The sequence below is a fragment of the Glycine max genome, chromosome 13, assembly GCF_000004515.6.
Source record: "Glycine max cultivar Williams 82 chromosome 13, Glycine_max_v4.0, whole genome shotgun sequence".
In the NCBI taxonomy this organism is placed as follows: domain Eukaryota; kingdom Viridiplantae; phylum Streptophyta; class Magnoliopsida; order Fabales; family Fabaceae; genus Glycine; species Glycine max.
Window position 1 is genome coordinate 24,686,663 of NC_038249.2, and position 12,882 is coordinate 24,699,544.

Here is a 12,882-nt window from a genome sequence, read left to right on the forward strand (position 1 = left end):
ATTAAAATATTGAATTTGATGTCTTAATTTGTAAAATGTTGTGATCTTTTTCCAATTAATCATAACGTTGTTTACCATCGGAATTTGTGAAATGGATATGTATCCAACTTCAATAAATACAAATTATTAAATCTCATTTTAAATGTTGAAAACAAAACAAAAAATACATATGTCTCATAAGAAAAGTGTTTATATATGTAAATAGTTAAAGATTAAAAAAAATACATATACATAACTTTTTTTAAGTTTATATGTGTACGCCTAAAATTTATGTTGCACCGACAGCCATAACAAACCGTCAATGTCTTTGTACCCTCCCTGCACATTTCACATGTACAAAGCAAGCAATCAAGGTTCCATCTACCAAATCTGCAGAGACTTTGAACTTGATTTAGGACTAGTTCTGACAAACAATATTCAGCTCAAGTCAATCAAAATCTTGCACATAAGAATAAGTGTAGAAGAGTCCCTATACACAAAGAAATCATCAGGCAATCAAAATTCGTTTATGGGCCAATCCAAAAGTTTTGGTTGTTAGCAACCTTCACTTCAAGAAGAAAACCATGCACATTGCCGGATTGCATAGACAATCATATATTAATATTTTACAGTAACAGTAAGACATAGGGACAACAAATTATTGACCCTCCTTTAACGATAAAACCTGCTTAGCGCGTATGAGGAATGAATAATTGACCTGTCAAAATCATGCAATGTATCTGTAAGGGTTACACACACACCTGCCACATGTTAGTGGCCTCTCACCTACAATCATGATTTTTCGTGTGTTTTCAGCGTGCTCGATCTTCTAAGTATAAATAGACAAACTCATCATGTAGAGTCCCCAAGCTCAAAACTTATTAGAAGCTTTCAATCACTATCAATTCACTAAACTAAATATATCCCTTCAAGAAGAAAAAAAAAACTAGCATTATTTAGAGTTGAAGATGACACTTAGGACTTTTGTTGGGAAGATAGAAAGGGGTGTTTCACACTTTGTTCACAGAAGGCCTTCACTGAACTACTTGAGTGAAGCCACAACCACAAGTGTGGTGCCAGATGATGTTAGGGAAGGATATTTTGCTGTTCTTGCAACAAAGGGTGGAGAATCCAAAAGGTTCGTTGTTGGCTTACATTACTTGACTGATCCTGGTTTCTTGGGACTGCTAGATCAAGCTGAGGAAGAGTTTGGTTTCAGGCAAAAGGGAGCTCTTGCAATCCCTTGTCAGCCACAAGAGTTACAGAAAATTCTAGATGGTTGCAGAATGTAAGCAGAGAAGCAGCAAAGCTGCAGGGATACTTTTGGAGGATTCTACTTAAGTTGTTGATGATTCTTTGCATTCTTTAGTCAATTTATTTGCTTTAACAATTTCTTTGATTTAATGCACACTTGGAAGCAAATTATTTCTTTTGAAAAACTTACAAAATAAACAATTATTTCTCTAAAATAAGTTACACATATTCTAATTTATGAGTATGATCGACTTACCCAAAGAGATTATGCATAGGAATATCCGTGCAACATGTTCTATCCAAGGGATCCAAGCCCTCTGCAGAATACTCAAGCAGAAACATTATTCTCTTAAATTTTAGGCATTTAATAACAAAATATAAATTAAAGCAAAAAAATTCAGAAAGACCCTTGTAGGAACAAATTTCAGATAATGTTGTGGAGAAATACTTGATCAATATGCAGTTGGCAAACAAAATGAGGGGTATTTGCCATTGACGAATTGACTTGTTGCTACACACCATTACTTTTTTTCACTTTAATTTCTTTACTACACTGATTCAAAGATGTTTGATTCTTCTTAACCAGCTATCTCTATGTACAGCTATATATCAGATACTAATACTATATAGCTTAACCAAATACACTTGCTCTACATCCTCAGCCATGGTAGCTTGTCTCTTCTCTTATGCTGCCTACAATTTAAGTAGAAGTTAATGTCAGTGGAATTTGTTGAGCTCGAGGTGGACCTAGTTCGTGCTCTCTTCAGTTGACTTGTCCAACATGTCTAATATATAATCTCCATGACATACTATAATGAAAAAACTGCGATTTTTGAATCGAAAAAAAAAAGGAAAAAAGAAGCTTCGCTAGAGAGGGAGATGCGGAGGAGTAGAGCGAAATGCTAAACTACGGTAATAGAAAATGGAACAAAAGCCTGCCTAAGAGGGAGAGGGAAATGGAAATAAATTGTGAGATATGGGGGGTTCTATTACGTGGAGTTGTTTTAAGGGGGGATGGGGTAGGCGGAAGATGGAGTGTAGGAAGGTCTTTTACTGGGTCGGAGGGTTTAAACAGCAGCTGAAACGGTGCTAATAACAGGGCCCAACAAAAAAAATAAACCCAACCCAATTATGTTTGTTTGGGATGGTTCTTAAACCAAATCCCACTCAACCTAACTCAATTACACCCATACTTTCAAGGGATTTATTAAATATTTTCTTAATTTCAAGAATTAGTATGATAATATTATATACACTTTCAAACACTAAAATAATATTGATTTAAAATATGTTCCGGAGAATAGTTAAAAAGTTAATCGGTAACTACAAGTTTTTAAATTAATTTATTTAATGTGAGTATTTGATTAAATTATTTTGATGAGTAACCGAAAAATATAAAACGATAATAATAAATATATTTATATGATATTTTTATATAAATTTTAATTTTATTGTATGGATAAAAATATTTTGAGGTGTTATAACTTTAGTTTTTAATTATTATTATTATTATAATTTAAATGACTTGACTATAATAATAATAATTTATCTATATCTTCAATAATTATAAAAATTTGGAGTTTTAGAATAAAATTCTAACTATAATTTTTGCACACGAAACAAATTTAGTAAAAAGATAGAATGTGAGAGGAATTAATCTTTGTCAAGTTTATCAAATGAGAATTTACTTAAACTAATGAGAGCTCCATAAACTTAACAGACTCGTGTTTAAATAAAAATAATAATAAAATATATATAAATAATATATCAATTAAATATTTCAACAAATTAATAAAGCAAAATAATAAATCATAAATTTCACACTACTTAAATAATAAGTCTAATAATATATCACAACTAGATAATAATTTGTGAAAGTGATAGTAGTGATAGTACATTCCCATAGAAGGTTTGATATTGTTGAAAAAAGAGTTTGATGTTGTTGGAGGTGAGAATTTTTTTATTCAAAAACAATATAACAAATGAATGTATGTTCAACCCTAAACTCGCAAAATATAACACAAAATAATTTATATTTTGGTCTAATTTTTTTAATTTAGTGACTTAATGATAAACTTGAAAGTCTACCTAATTTACATAAAATTTACCGATTCTATTCAAAGTCTATCAAAAAAAAAATTTGCACGCATGTCAATTTGCTAAGAGTAAGTGAATTTATAAATTCATAAAAATTAATAAATTAACTTGAGAATTTGATAACTATCCATACAGTTATATAAATTTCTATTTTTTTTCTATATAACTGAATTCTTGAATTCAATTTTAATTTAAATATAAAGAATGATGACCCTATAATATTATTTTCTTAATTGTTTATAAGAAAAATATGATTAATATATTTTTTTTTCAAGTTATTTTCCTTTTATTTATATTTTTCTTTCTCATCGTAATTTTTCTTTTTTCTACCCGCTTCTCGGTTCCATGATTCCATCCCATGTACCCTGAATAGGATGTAGGTTCTTCTTTTCCGTTTTCAGATACCAAGTCCAAGGGTAACACCGTTGCTGCGTACTCGTAATAAGCGTTTTGCCGTAGAACCCATTCACTCTGCATTGCCGTGGATGATGATACCTAATAAATATAAAAATAGTATAGTCCATACAATAAACTTTTAAAATAATTTTAAAATAAAATATGTTTTTTACTCTAATATATTTTGAAATTCGGTTTACTCTGTAAAAACATAATACGTTTTTAGTTTTTACTAAACACGTGTTTTTAGTTCTAAAGAGGAACTAAAATTATATTATTTTTTTATAAATATAGAAACTATAAAAGTATTAAAAAAAATTTAGAAACTAAAATTAAATTTTAAAATATTATAACAAGGTAAAAGCCTATTGATTTAATTATTAATTTTTCCTTAATTAAATGATTTATCATTCAAATCTTAGTTTAGGTATAAAATAAATCATATTAAAATAAAAATATTCACATGTATCCACTTTAAATATGAAGAAGTTTGATTACTATTTTGAATGGGAATTATTTCGTACTAATAATATAATAAAAGAAAAATAAGTTAATTTGTCTCTATATTTATCCATACTGTAAAATGAAAGATTTTTGCATGACAGACTGCGGTCAATTAAGTTTACAGGAAGCAACAGTCTAAAAACGACACCTTGAAGCTAACGGCAAAGGACGCAAATCTAGAGGACACGCGTATATGTATGAAGTTAAAATAATTAAACCAAACCTAAATAATTCAGACAAAGAAAAAAACCAAACTTATTTAATTTATCCTTAGTAATATTATATCACCGCCAAGTCGCCAACTCCTAAGAAAACAGAGGGGGCCATAATGTTATTGATTTTATGATTTAAGATTTTGACCAATGACCTGTCCAAATAATGTCATTAATCATGAACGCAATGTATGTATGGCAAGAGCCACAAGCAAGCGTGCAAGGTTCTCACACGGTCAAGAAATTTCGTGGATGTTTCTTCATCATCTCAATATAAATAGCCAATCTCTACCCAAAGACACCCAATCTCAAACTTTGCAAACTTTATCACGAAGAAATTCGCATTGTTCAGTCTTCGATTTCAAGATGATTAGGTCTTTTGTTGAGAAGATTGAAAAGGGTCTCTCACTAATTGTGCCCAAAAAGCCTGAACTCAGCTACTTCAATGAAAATCAAGTGGAAACCACAACAAATGTTGTGCCAGATGATGTTAGTAAGGGATATTTTGCAGTTGTTGCAATCAAAGATGGAGAAATCAAAAGGTTTGTTGTTGAGTTAGACTACTTGGCAAATCCTGCATTCTTGGGACTGTTGGATCAAGCTGGAGAAGAGTATGGCTTCAAACAGCAGGGAACTCTAGCAGTTCCTTGTCGGCCTCAAGAATTACAGAAAATCTTAGATGGTTGGAGAGTGATACCGGACAACATCAAAGGTGCAGGAAGGGATATTTATTTTCCCAAGTTCCTATGATCTATATGAGGTTTTAACTTCTATAGTAAAGTTTCTTTTCTTCTTCTTTTGGGTTGAAGACGTGTACTTTTTTTTATAATGATCTCACTAATGTTATAACTTATCACCTCATACCTCAGGTACATTACTCAATTCTTAATATCACTAAGCTGGTCCCATTGGTTCTTTGAAGATGTGTATGTAGATATTATTTGAAATTTTTATTTTCTAATTTATATAATTTAGTGGGTTATTTTTAAGTAATTTAATTAAGTAAAAATATAATGTGAATTAAATAGTTAAAAGAAAAGAAAAAAAGATTTTAAATTTGATTTCCTCTACTAATAAAACTAAACTTCTAACAAAGATGTTAAATCTAACATCTGCTTATAAAAAAAATAAAAAATAATTTAATTAAGTGGGTATGTCAGACAATCAAAACAATTAATATGAATTTAATAAGTAGATAAATTTTATTGTTAAAAATTTTATATAATCAATTAATTAATAATTACGGTTAATGATAATTATTATAAAAATCAATAAATTATTATAAATGATAGTTTTGTGAATAAATGATTATATAAATTATTTTGCATAATGCATAACCTTTTTTCTTTAACTTTATTAGCTTACTTTTGGCATAATAAAAATCCTATTGGTGTCAATAAATAACTCAAGTTATTATGATGCTTGATATACCAAATCATATAATTATATGTTTTCTTCTTCTCTCAAGATTTATGAAGGTTACATCAAGGAATAAAGAAACTTAAGTCAACTAAGAACCATAAAATTTCCAGCTCTCTTGTTCGTGGCTGCTTCAAGTCTTTGGCATCACCAAGTTGAACAATTGGTGGTGGGAAACCATAGCTTGTTGTTCACCGTGGAGAGTCTTTTAACACTATTAAATGTAATGATTTAAAATCCAATGGTCCGGTCCATTTTTTTTTTCTTTTTCTTTCTCCTTCTTTCCCGATTTGTCCCTCCCCACCCACCCACAGAAACCTCACCCCGACCCCAACCTTACACGAAAGAAGATGAAGCCTCTTCACCCCAATAACCCCCAATGAAGTTCAAGATATAAAAAAATGCCCCATCTTTCCTCCTTCCCCTTCACCTCGCCATCTTCTCCCACATCACCATACAAGAGGGAACAGGCACGACAAGAATGTTGGACTCAACAAGCCAAACATGAGTATAAATTAAAATTGAATATTGCGGCACAGCAGAAGTAATAAAATGAACACCAATAATAATAATAATAATAAATAAATACCAATATTTAACGTGAAAAATCCTCCATATCAAGGAAAAAATCACATGACAAACTCCAAAAAACATTTTACTATATTAAAAAATATTATAATATTTTTCATTTTCTTTCACACAAGAGATACAATATAAAATTTCCCGTGAGAATCACTCTTAAAGAAGTGTGAACTTTTGCCAAGCTTTTCAACAAAAGCATGCTCCGTAAAATATTTTTTCAAAATTTATCTACACCTCTAGCTACACATCTAAATGCGGCTAGTAAATTTTTTCCACTACGCATGCAAGGTGCATTTAATGTACCGTAAGTAGGGGTGGAAATGAGCCGAGCAGCTTGTCGAGGACCTTCGGCTCGACTTGACTTGTTTACTATAAAGGTCAAGCTCAAGTTTTTTAAAAAACTTTTTTAGATAAAAAGGCTAAGTTCAAACCATAAAAAAAGTTTGTTAAACTTGATAAGCCGGCTTGTTTAACTAATAATAATAATAACTTTATTTTATCAAATCTTATTTTATCTAGATTTTATTCTATCTAGATTTTATTTTATTCAGATTTTATTTCATCTCATCTTATCTTATCTTATCCAGATTATATTTTATTTCGTTTATGAGTTTGGACTTAAAATAGATTTGTAAGCTTTGGGGCTGAGGACCTATATAACAACACCAAGATTTTAATTTAGGGAGTTCTTTTTTGGAGAGGAGAATAATTCTAGGATTTTAGAATTTCAGTTTTTATTACTGTTCATGCATACTGTTTACGTAGAATAAAATTCATTTTCTGCAAATCATCTCTAATCCATACTTTTTTTAATATTATGCTCTTTTTATTTTCTTTTAATATACTTTGTGCTTTAACGACTTGAATTCAATATGATTTTGTTTATCAATTATTTTTTAATTTGTACATTATTTATACGAAATTTTATAAGTTTCTTTTTTTAGTTAGTATTTCACTAGGTTTTAAAATAGTTAATTAATCAAAGACGTTTTTAAGCAGGCTTTTAAATAGGTTCGTGGGCCAAGCCAGGCTTTTATATAAGCCGAGCCGAGCCTTAAAAAAAAGCCTATGACAGGTAATGAGCCAAGCTCAAACCTTACGTATTCAACTCGGGCCGAGCTCAATCCTAGTAAGGCTTGGCTTGTCTCATTTCCACCCCTAACCGTACGTAGACTTTGGTTGGACACCTAAAAAAGAGGGATTGAGTTTAGTTCCAACGCAACATAGGCATCTCTACCATGCATGTAGGTAATGTTTGACAACAAGGTTGTCATCTTCGACCACACCAACATCAACCCCTTTAACATCTCCCTCTCCCACCACCCACGCGACCTCACCCTCAAGCTCAGCCACAATGCCTACTTTGTCCTCTATGACGTCATTGACAAAGGTGGAAGGAAGGTCTGTTGGTTTCAGTTTTGGTGGAAGGGAATGTTAATCAATGGTGAGAGAGGAAGAAAGAGGATAAAAAACTAGAAAGAAAAAAAATGTAAACCATTAAATTTTAAAGAATTACACTTAACGGTGTTAAAGACTCTCCCACGGTGGGAGACATGCTAATATTTAATATCCAGGAGCGTTCAATATATTTTGGGGCAGTAGTCCAGCACAATATATGTTCATTAATGGGCTCTTTCTGTCCCATGGTTTCAACCATAGAATCGTTGGAAACTGAAAGTAGAAAATAAAAATAAAAAGTAAGAAATTTTATATAGGTACAAAATCATGTAATATGTCAATCGTTCACTTAATAATTAGGGAAAAGTTGGACAGCATACACTTTATTAGGAGCAAGAATAGCAACAGCATAATATTAATTTTATCCTCTAACTAGCGATGTTTAAAGGCGCTTTGTTTCACGCCATGTTTCATTTCAAGAAATATGAGTATGAGAATATTTGATTCTCATGTGTTATGGAAATATATTTTCAATTATGCTGTATTCCCAGAAAAGTTGCATTCCCCTTTCAAGCAGATTCTATTCCCATAAGGGGTGGTGGTGGGTATCTCCCATGGGAATGGAAGTTATTTCTACATGAACTACCTATTTCTACTACATTCTACTATATTTCTTTTTTCACTTCCACTTTTTTCAATTTTTTAATTAAATCAAATTTATTTTGTTTAAATTACTAAAAACCAACCAAACATTTTTATGAACATAAGATTATAAAGTAATCCATTGTGCTTTTGGATAGGTTCAATCCCATGTTATATTCCTCATTATTTGTGACAATGAAAAAAACGGAACAGCTGAAACATGTCAACATGGAGTCAGATGGAGTGAATCAAAGAAATGTAATCCTTCTTCCATCAAGAGTAGCAAGTCACCAAAAACATGTTAAAAAGCTGCAATTTTTAAAAATGTTTGATGGGAGTTGGGTCACACGCGCACACCAAATGTAGTGCACCAGTTAATTGGGAAAAGAGCAGTAAGGTATGAGAATTAAGCAAAATCAATTGCACAAACCAACCAATGGTGCCACTCCTTCATTTTCAACGATACACTCAACTCACATGGCTATGAACATACTTTCTTGAATCAAAACTAGCCATGCCACACAATGTAACCCATCAAGTGCACCATAAATCTTCCTATCACTCACGAGTGCAACCACATGCACACAATTCTTATTGAAAGAGCATAATCGAATCAAATTTCATCCAATGGTGTTAATGCTCATCTCAACCACATAAAAGAAATTAAAACATGCATTAAAATCCAAAACCATTCATAAAAGTCACAATCCAAAATTAAAACTCCAAAACAATCACTAAAAGTTTCCAAAACACAAGAACTAAAAACACAAATGAAATTTAAATGACTGAACTTAAAATAAAATTAAGATGGCTTCAATTCAAGCATCAGCCTCCATGTCCTGAGTCTCTTCTCCCTCTTATTCTCAGAGTATCACCTCTTTAGTTGAAATGGCGTATGAGTATAATATAATATATTTTAATATCAGATCATGAGTCCCCTTATTTTGATTCAAATTATAACCATTTTTATTTTAATTGCATAGCATGCATTTTGATTTTTCTTAAACATAAAAGTTTGATGACTGAGGTTCTGTGAATGGCAATGGCTCTGGTAATGAGCCACCTGATGGTGGAGGTGGTAGTGTGCGTCCTAAACATGAAAAACATCCAAGCATCCTTGTATTTGTTATCTTAACCGTTTCTAAATTGTGTAGTTATTTAAAAAAAAAAGGAACTGATCACAAGGAAAGCATTGGGGGGGGGGGGGGGGGGGGGGGGAACCCGGGTTTCCCCCCAAAAAAAAAGGGAAAAAGTTGCCAAAAAAGGAAAAAAAAGGGGCCAAGGGAAAAAAAAAGGCCAGTTGTAGTAGTAATGTTCCCGGTGGTTCTTGTCCCAGGTCTTGTTCCACTGCAACGACACAATTTTATTTAGCAGATAATTAGTTCCTCATATTAAAAAAAAAAAAGCATGAAGAAAACAAAAGTATCAGCTCTCAAGAAAAATTAGATAGAGTAAAATAGCATACCAAGAACTCATATGGCTGATTCTTCTTCCTTGCCTGTTTCCAGTGATATTGCTCATATAACATTGCTTTGTCATGCCAACTGCACATTAAAGGATCTTAGAATATGAAATGTAAAAATCCGTTGATGCAAAAGAAAGCTTCAAAAGGCTAAATCATAACTAAAGAAGAGAGAAATGGTGCAAGCAGAGTTTCAAATCAACTCAAATATCATAAGCAGGAAATAGGAAAACAAATGAAGAAAGAACCAAATTGACCTTAAAGCAAACAATAGCTATACTTCTATCTTCCACAAAAGACACATGTGTAATAAAGCGATGAGACCCTTTTTTCTTCTTCAGCTTTCTGTTGAAATCTAGTAGCATACATTACATTCCAGCTACCCATTTTCACCTTTTAACTCATCATTATATGTAAAAGATATGAATATGAAATTCTTTCTTTGTAGCTATATTGAAACATATTGGACTGGGGGCTTTTTCCCTCCTACATAGTTTAAGTTTGCATTGTTTATATTGAAGAAAATAATGCGACAGGAAAGTGGCATACTGGCATTGGAACCAAGGGCCTATTTGGATAAACCATTCCATAAGCACTTATAGGAGAAGGAAAAAAAGAAAAGAAATTCTCTACACGCTAAAATTAGCTTATGCATAAGTTAAAAGTCAATTTTTTGAGAAATGAATATAAGAGAACTTGTACAAATTAGCTTATTCATAAGCTAATTTTAGCTTGAAGAGAAACTCTCAATTTTTCTTCTTATTTTCTTCTCCTATAAGTGCCTTTGGAGAAATTTATCCAAACAAACCCAAAATATCACTGCAGATTCTTGCGTATTAAATGTAAGCAATACATACATTACAAAGCAACTATGTACTCCGCAGCAGTATAAAGCTCCTTAATGATTACTGTTGCATACACCTAAGGGTGAAGGGAAAAGGGAGGAGGAAGAGGTGTCAAGTTCAAATCCCTCTCAGTGAGATTTCTAACAAACTAGCATTTACCGTTTAAAAAAAAAACTAAACAATGCACGCACCCTATATACTTACTGGGGCTAAATTACAACTTGGAAAAAAACCAAATCCCACCATCAAAGTAGCAGCATTTATCCGTTCCTCATTTTAGTACCAAAAATGTTCCATAACAAGCTAACAGATACTACTTCAAAAAGCATTTTCTCAACCGCAGAAATTAAACACAATACATAAAATTTATGCTACAAATATAATGCTATCACAGACACATAAAAATATACAAGAGTACAAATATATCACTATAAAATATGATTGAATTCTTTAAAAACCTATATCCTATGAGTAAACCCTAGCAAAAAGATATGGCAAGTTTGATTTAATTGAAAAGAGGGGAAGAGAGTGGTACTTGAACTGATTAGAGAGCTGCCACATGTAGGGATTGAAATATGTGAGAACAGCGAAGGCAGCGGATCCGACCCATATGTTGACGAAGCGATCCGGGTCCGAATGGGGCACGCCCGGGTCGCCACGATAAGCGTTTCCGAAATACTTCTCCATTCTTCCTTCTTCCTATCCCTCTGCTTTCTTTCCCACTTTCCAGAGACTCTGCCCTTATCCACTCCTCTCTCTATATATTATAAACCCACGCCTTCACGACGTCGTTTTTACATTTTCTTTTGGATTTTTATGTGTTTTGTTGTGGGCTTCCAAAATGCAATGGTGCAACCCTCCCAAACTGTTCAATGTACCTCCTTTTATGGAGCTTTTGGTTTAAGAAAATATTTTCTATTTTCATAAAAATATTCCGTTGAAAAAAATTAATTTTTGGAATGATTTTTTTTGCCAATGAATAAATATTTCAGAAATCAATTTTCGATATGTATTTAATACATTCTGAAAACTAATTTCCAGAAAATGTTACAATTTTAATACTTCTGAAATTTAGTTTATGAAACTGTTGAAATTTAAACATATTCCAAAAACCTATTTTCTAAAGCATGTGCTGCAATGTTCTCTAAGACTATTTTTCTCGTTTGGTAGATGATCCTCTGTTATCTATTAATTTAAGTGTAGAAGTGTTATTTTTTTATAAAGTCAATTTCTAATAAAAAAAGTTAGCTTTCGGAAAGAATCTTGTCTAAAATAATATGAGAACCACCTTTTACATTAATCTTATTGAAATATTTTTCGATTGAGGTTTGTTGAAATATATTTTTTATAAAGGTTTGTCAAAATATATTTTCAATAGAAGTTTGTCAAAAATGAATGATAGGAAATTTTATTAAGTAGGTTAAATTAGTCGGTAGGTCTCCATATTATTAGAAATTTTTTTATTAGGTCTCTATACTTTATTTTTTTAATTGGTCCCTATAATAATTTTAAATTTATAATCAGATCTTCATGTTAATTTGTCGTGAGAAATTTGTTTGATGAAATATTTCATCATATACACGCATGCAGACGTGAATCTTAAACCAATACACCTAAGTTGATTACAAAGGTGTGAATCCTAAATCACAAATTGCTACAGAGGTGATTAAGGAGGTACGAACAACAATACAAACACATCAAAGAATAATTACGCAATAGGATTGGGGTTACAATCTGGGAAATATGGAATCCACATTTTAGGGTTGGGTTATGGTTTCGGAAATAATGGACGGGTTGGAAATTAAAAATAGGGGGTGTTGAGGCGTGTTAGATAAAAAAAATTACAAAAACATGAATAATTCCACATGTAACAGCAAAACCATTTGGGCTGACATAAAATACCACTTGACATCTACATATGTGTATATGATGGAATATTCTGTCAAGTTTAACCGATTTCTTACGGCAAATTAATATAGGGACCTGATTACAAATTTAAAATTAATATAGGGATTCAATTAAAAAAATAAAGTATAGAGACTTAATTAAAAATTTTGTAATACTATGAGGACTTGCAGACTAATTTAACCTA

The 12,882-nt window shown here is 31.6% G+C and overlaps 3 protein-coding genes across 3 annotated transcripts; 2 read left to right on the plus strand and 1 right to left on the minus strand.

Annotated features, from left to right (window-relative positions):
- Positions 1 to 836: 836 nt before the first annotated feature.
- On the plus strand, positions 837 to 1,448 carry LOC100798016 (auxin-responsive protein SAUR32). Its single transcript, XM_014765819.3, has one exon. It carries the CDS (start codon positions 948 to 950, stop codon positions 1,269 to 1,271), a length of 324 nt encoding a protein of 107 aa, XP_014621305.1. The 5' UTR covers positions 837 to 947; the 3' UTR covers positions 1,272 to 1,448.
- A 3,128-nt stretch (positions 1,449 to 4,576) lies between these two features.
- Positions 4,577 to 5,359, plus strand: LOC106795483 (uncharacterized). The gene has a single exon (XM_041008105.1). The coding sequence runs from the start codon at positions 4,593 to 4,595 to the stop codon at positions 5,190 to 5,192; it is 600 nt and encodes a 199-aa protein (XP_040864039.1). The 5' UTR covers positions 4,577 to 4,592; the 3' UTR covers positions 5,193 to 5,359.
- Positions 5,360 to 9,580: 4,221 nt separating this feature from the next.
- LOC100799068 (uncharacterized) lies at positions 9,581 to 11,539 on the minus strand. The gene is made up of 3 exons (XM_014765529.3): positions 11,326 to 11,539; positions 9,949 to 10,027; positions 9,581 to 9,830 (listed from the first exon to the last, which is right to left on the minus strand). Exons 1-3 carry the CDS (start codon positions 11,475 to 11,477, stop codon positions 9,642 to 9,644), a joined length of 420 nt encoding a protein of 139 aa, XP_014621015.2. The 5' UTR covers positions 11,478 to 11,539; the 3' UTR covers positions 9,581 to 9,641.
- Between the last annotated feature and the right edge of the window lie 1,343 nt (positions 11,540 to 12,882).

What these genes read in the sequence shown, in the direction of transcription:
- LOC106795483 (XM_041008105.1), top strand. Translation starts at nt 4,593, where the DNA reads ATGACCTGTCCAAATAATGTCATTAATCATGAACGCAATGTATGTATG.
- LOC100799068 (XM_014765529.3), bottom strand. Translation starts at nt 11,477, where the DNA reads ATGGAGAAGTATTTCGGAAACGCTTATCGTGGCGACCCGGGCGTGCCC. An exon ending in CAGCTCTCTAATCAGTTCAA is followed by an intron (nt 10,028 to 11,325) that starts GTACCACTCTCT and finishes TTTAATGTGCAG; the next exon opens with TTGGCATGACAAAGCAATGT. An exon ending in ATCAGCCATATGAGTTCTTG is followed by an intron (nt 9,831 to 9,948) that starts GTATGCTATTTT and finishes GTGTCGTTGCAG; the next exon opens with TGGAACAAGACCTGGGACAA.
- LOC100798016 (XM_014765819.3), top strand. Translation starts at nt 948, where the DNA reads ATGACACTTAGGACTTTTGTTGGGAAGATAGAAAGGGGTGTTTCACAC.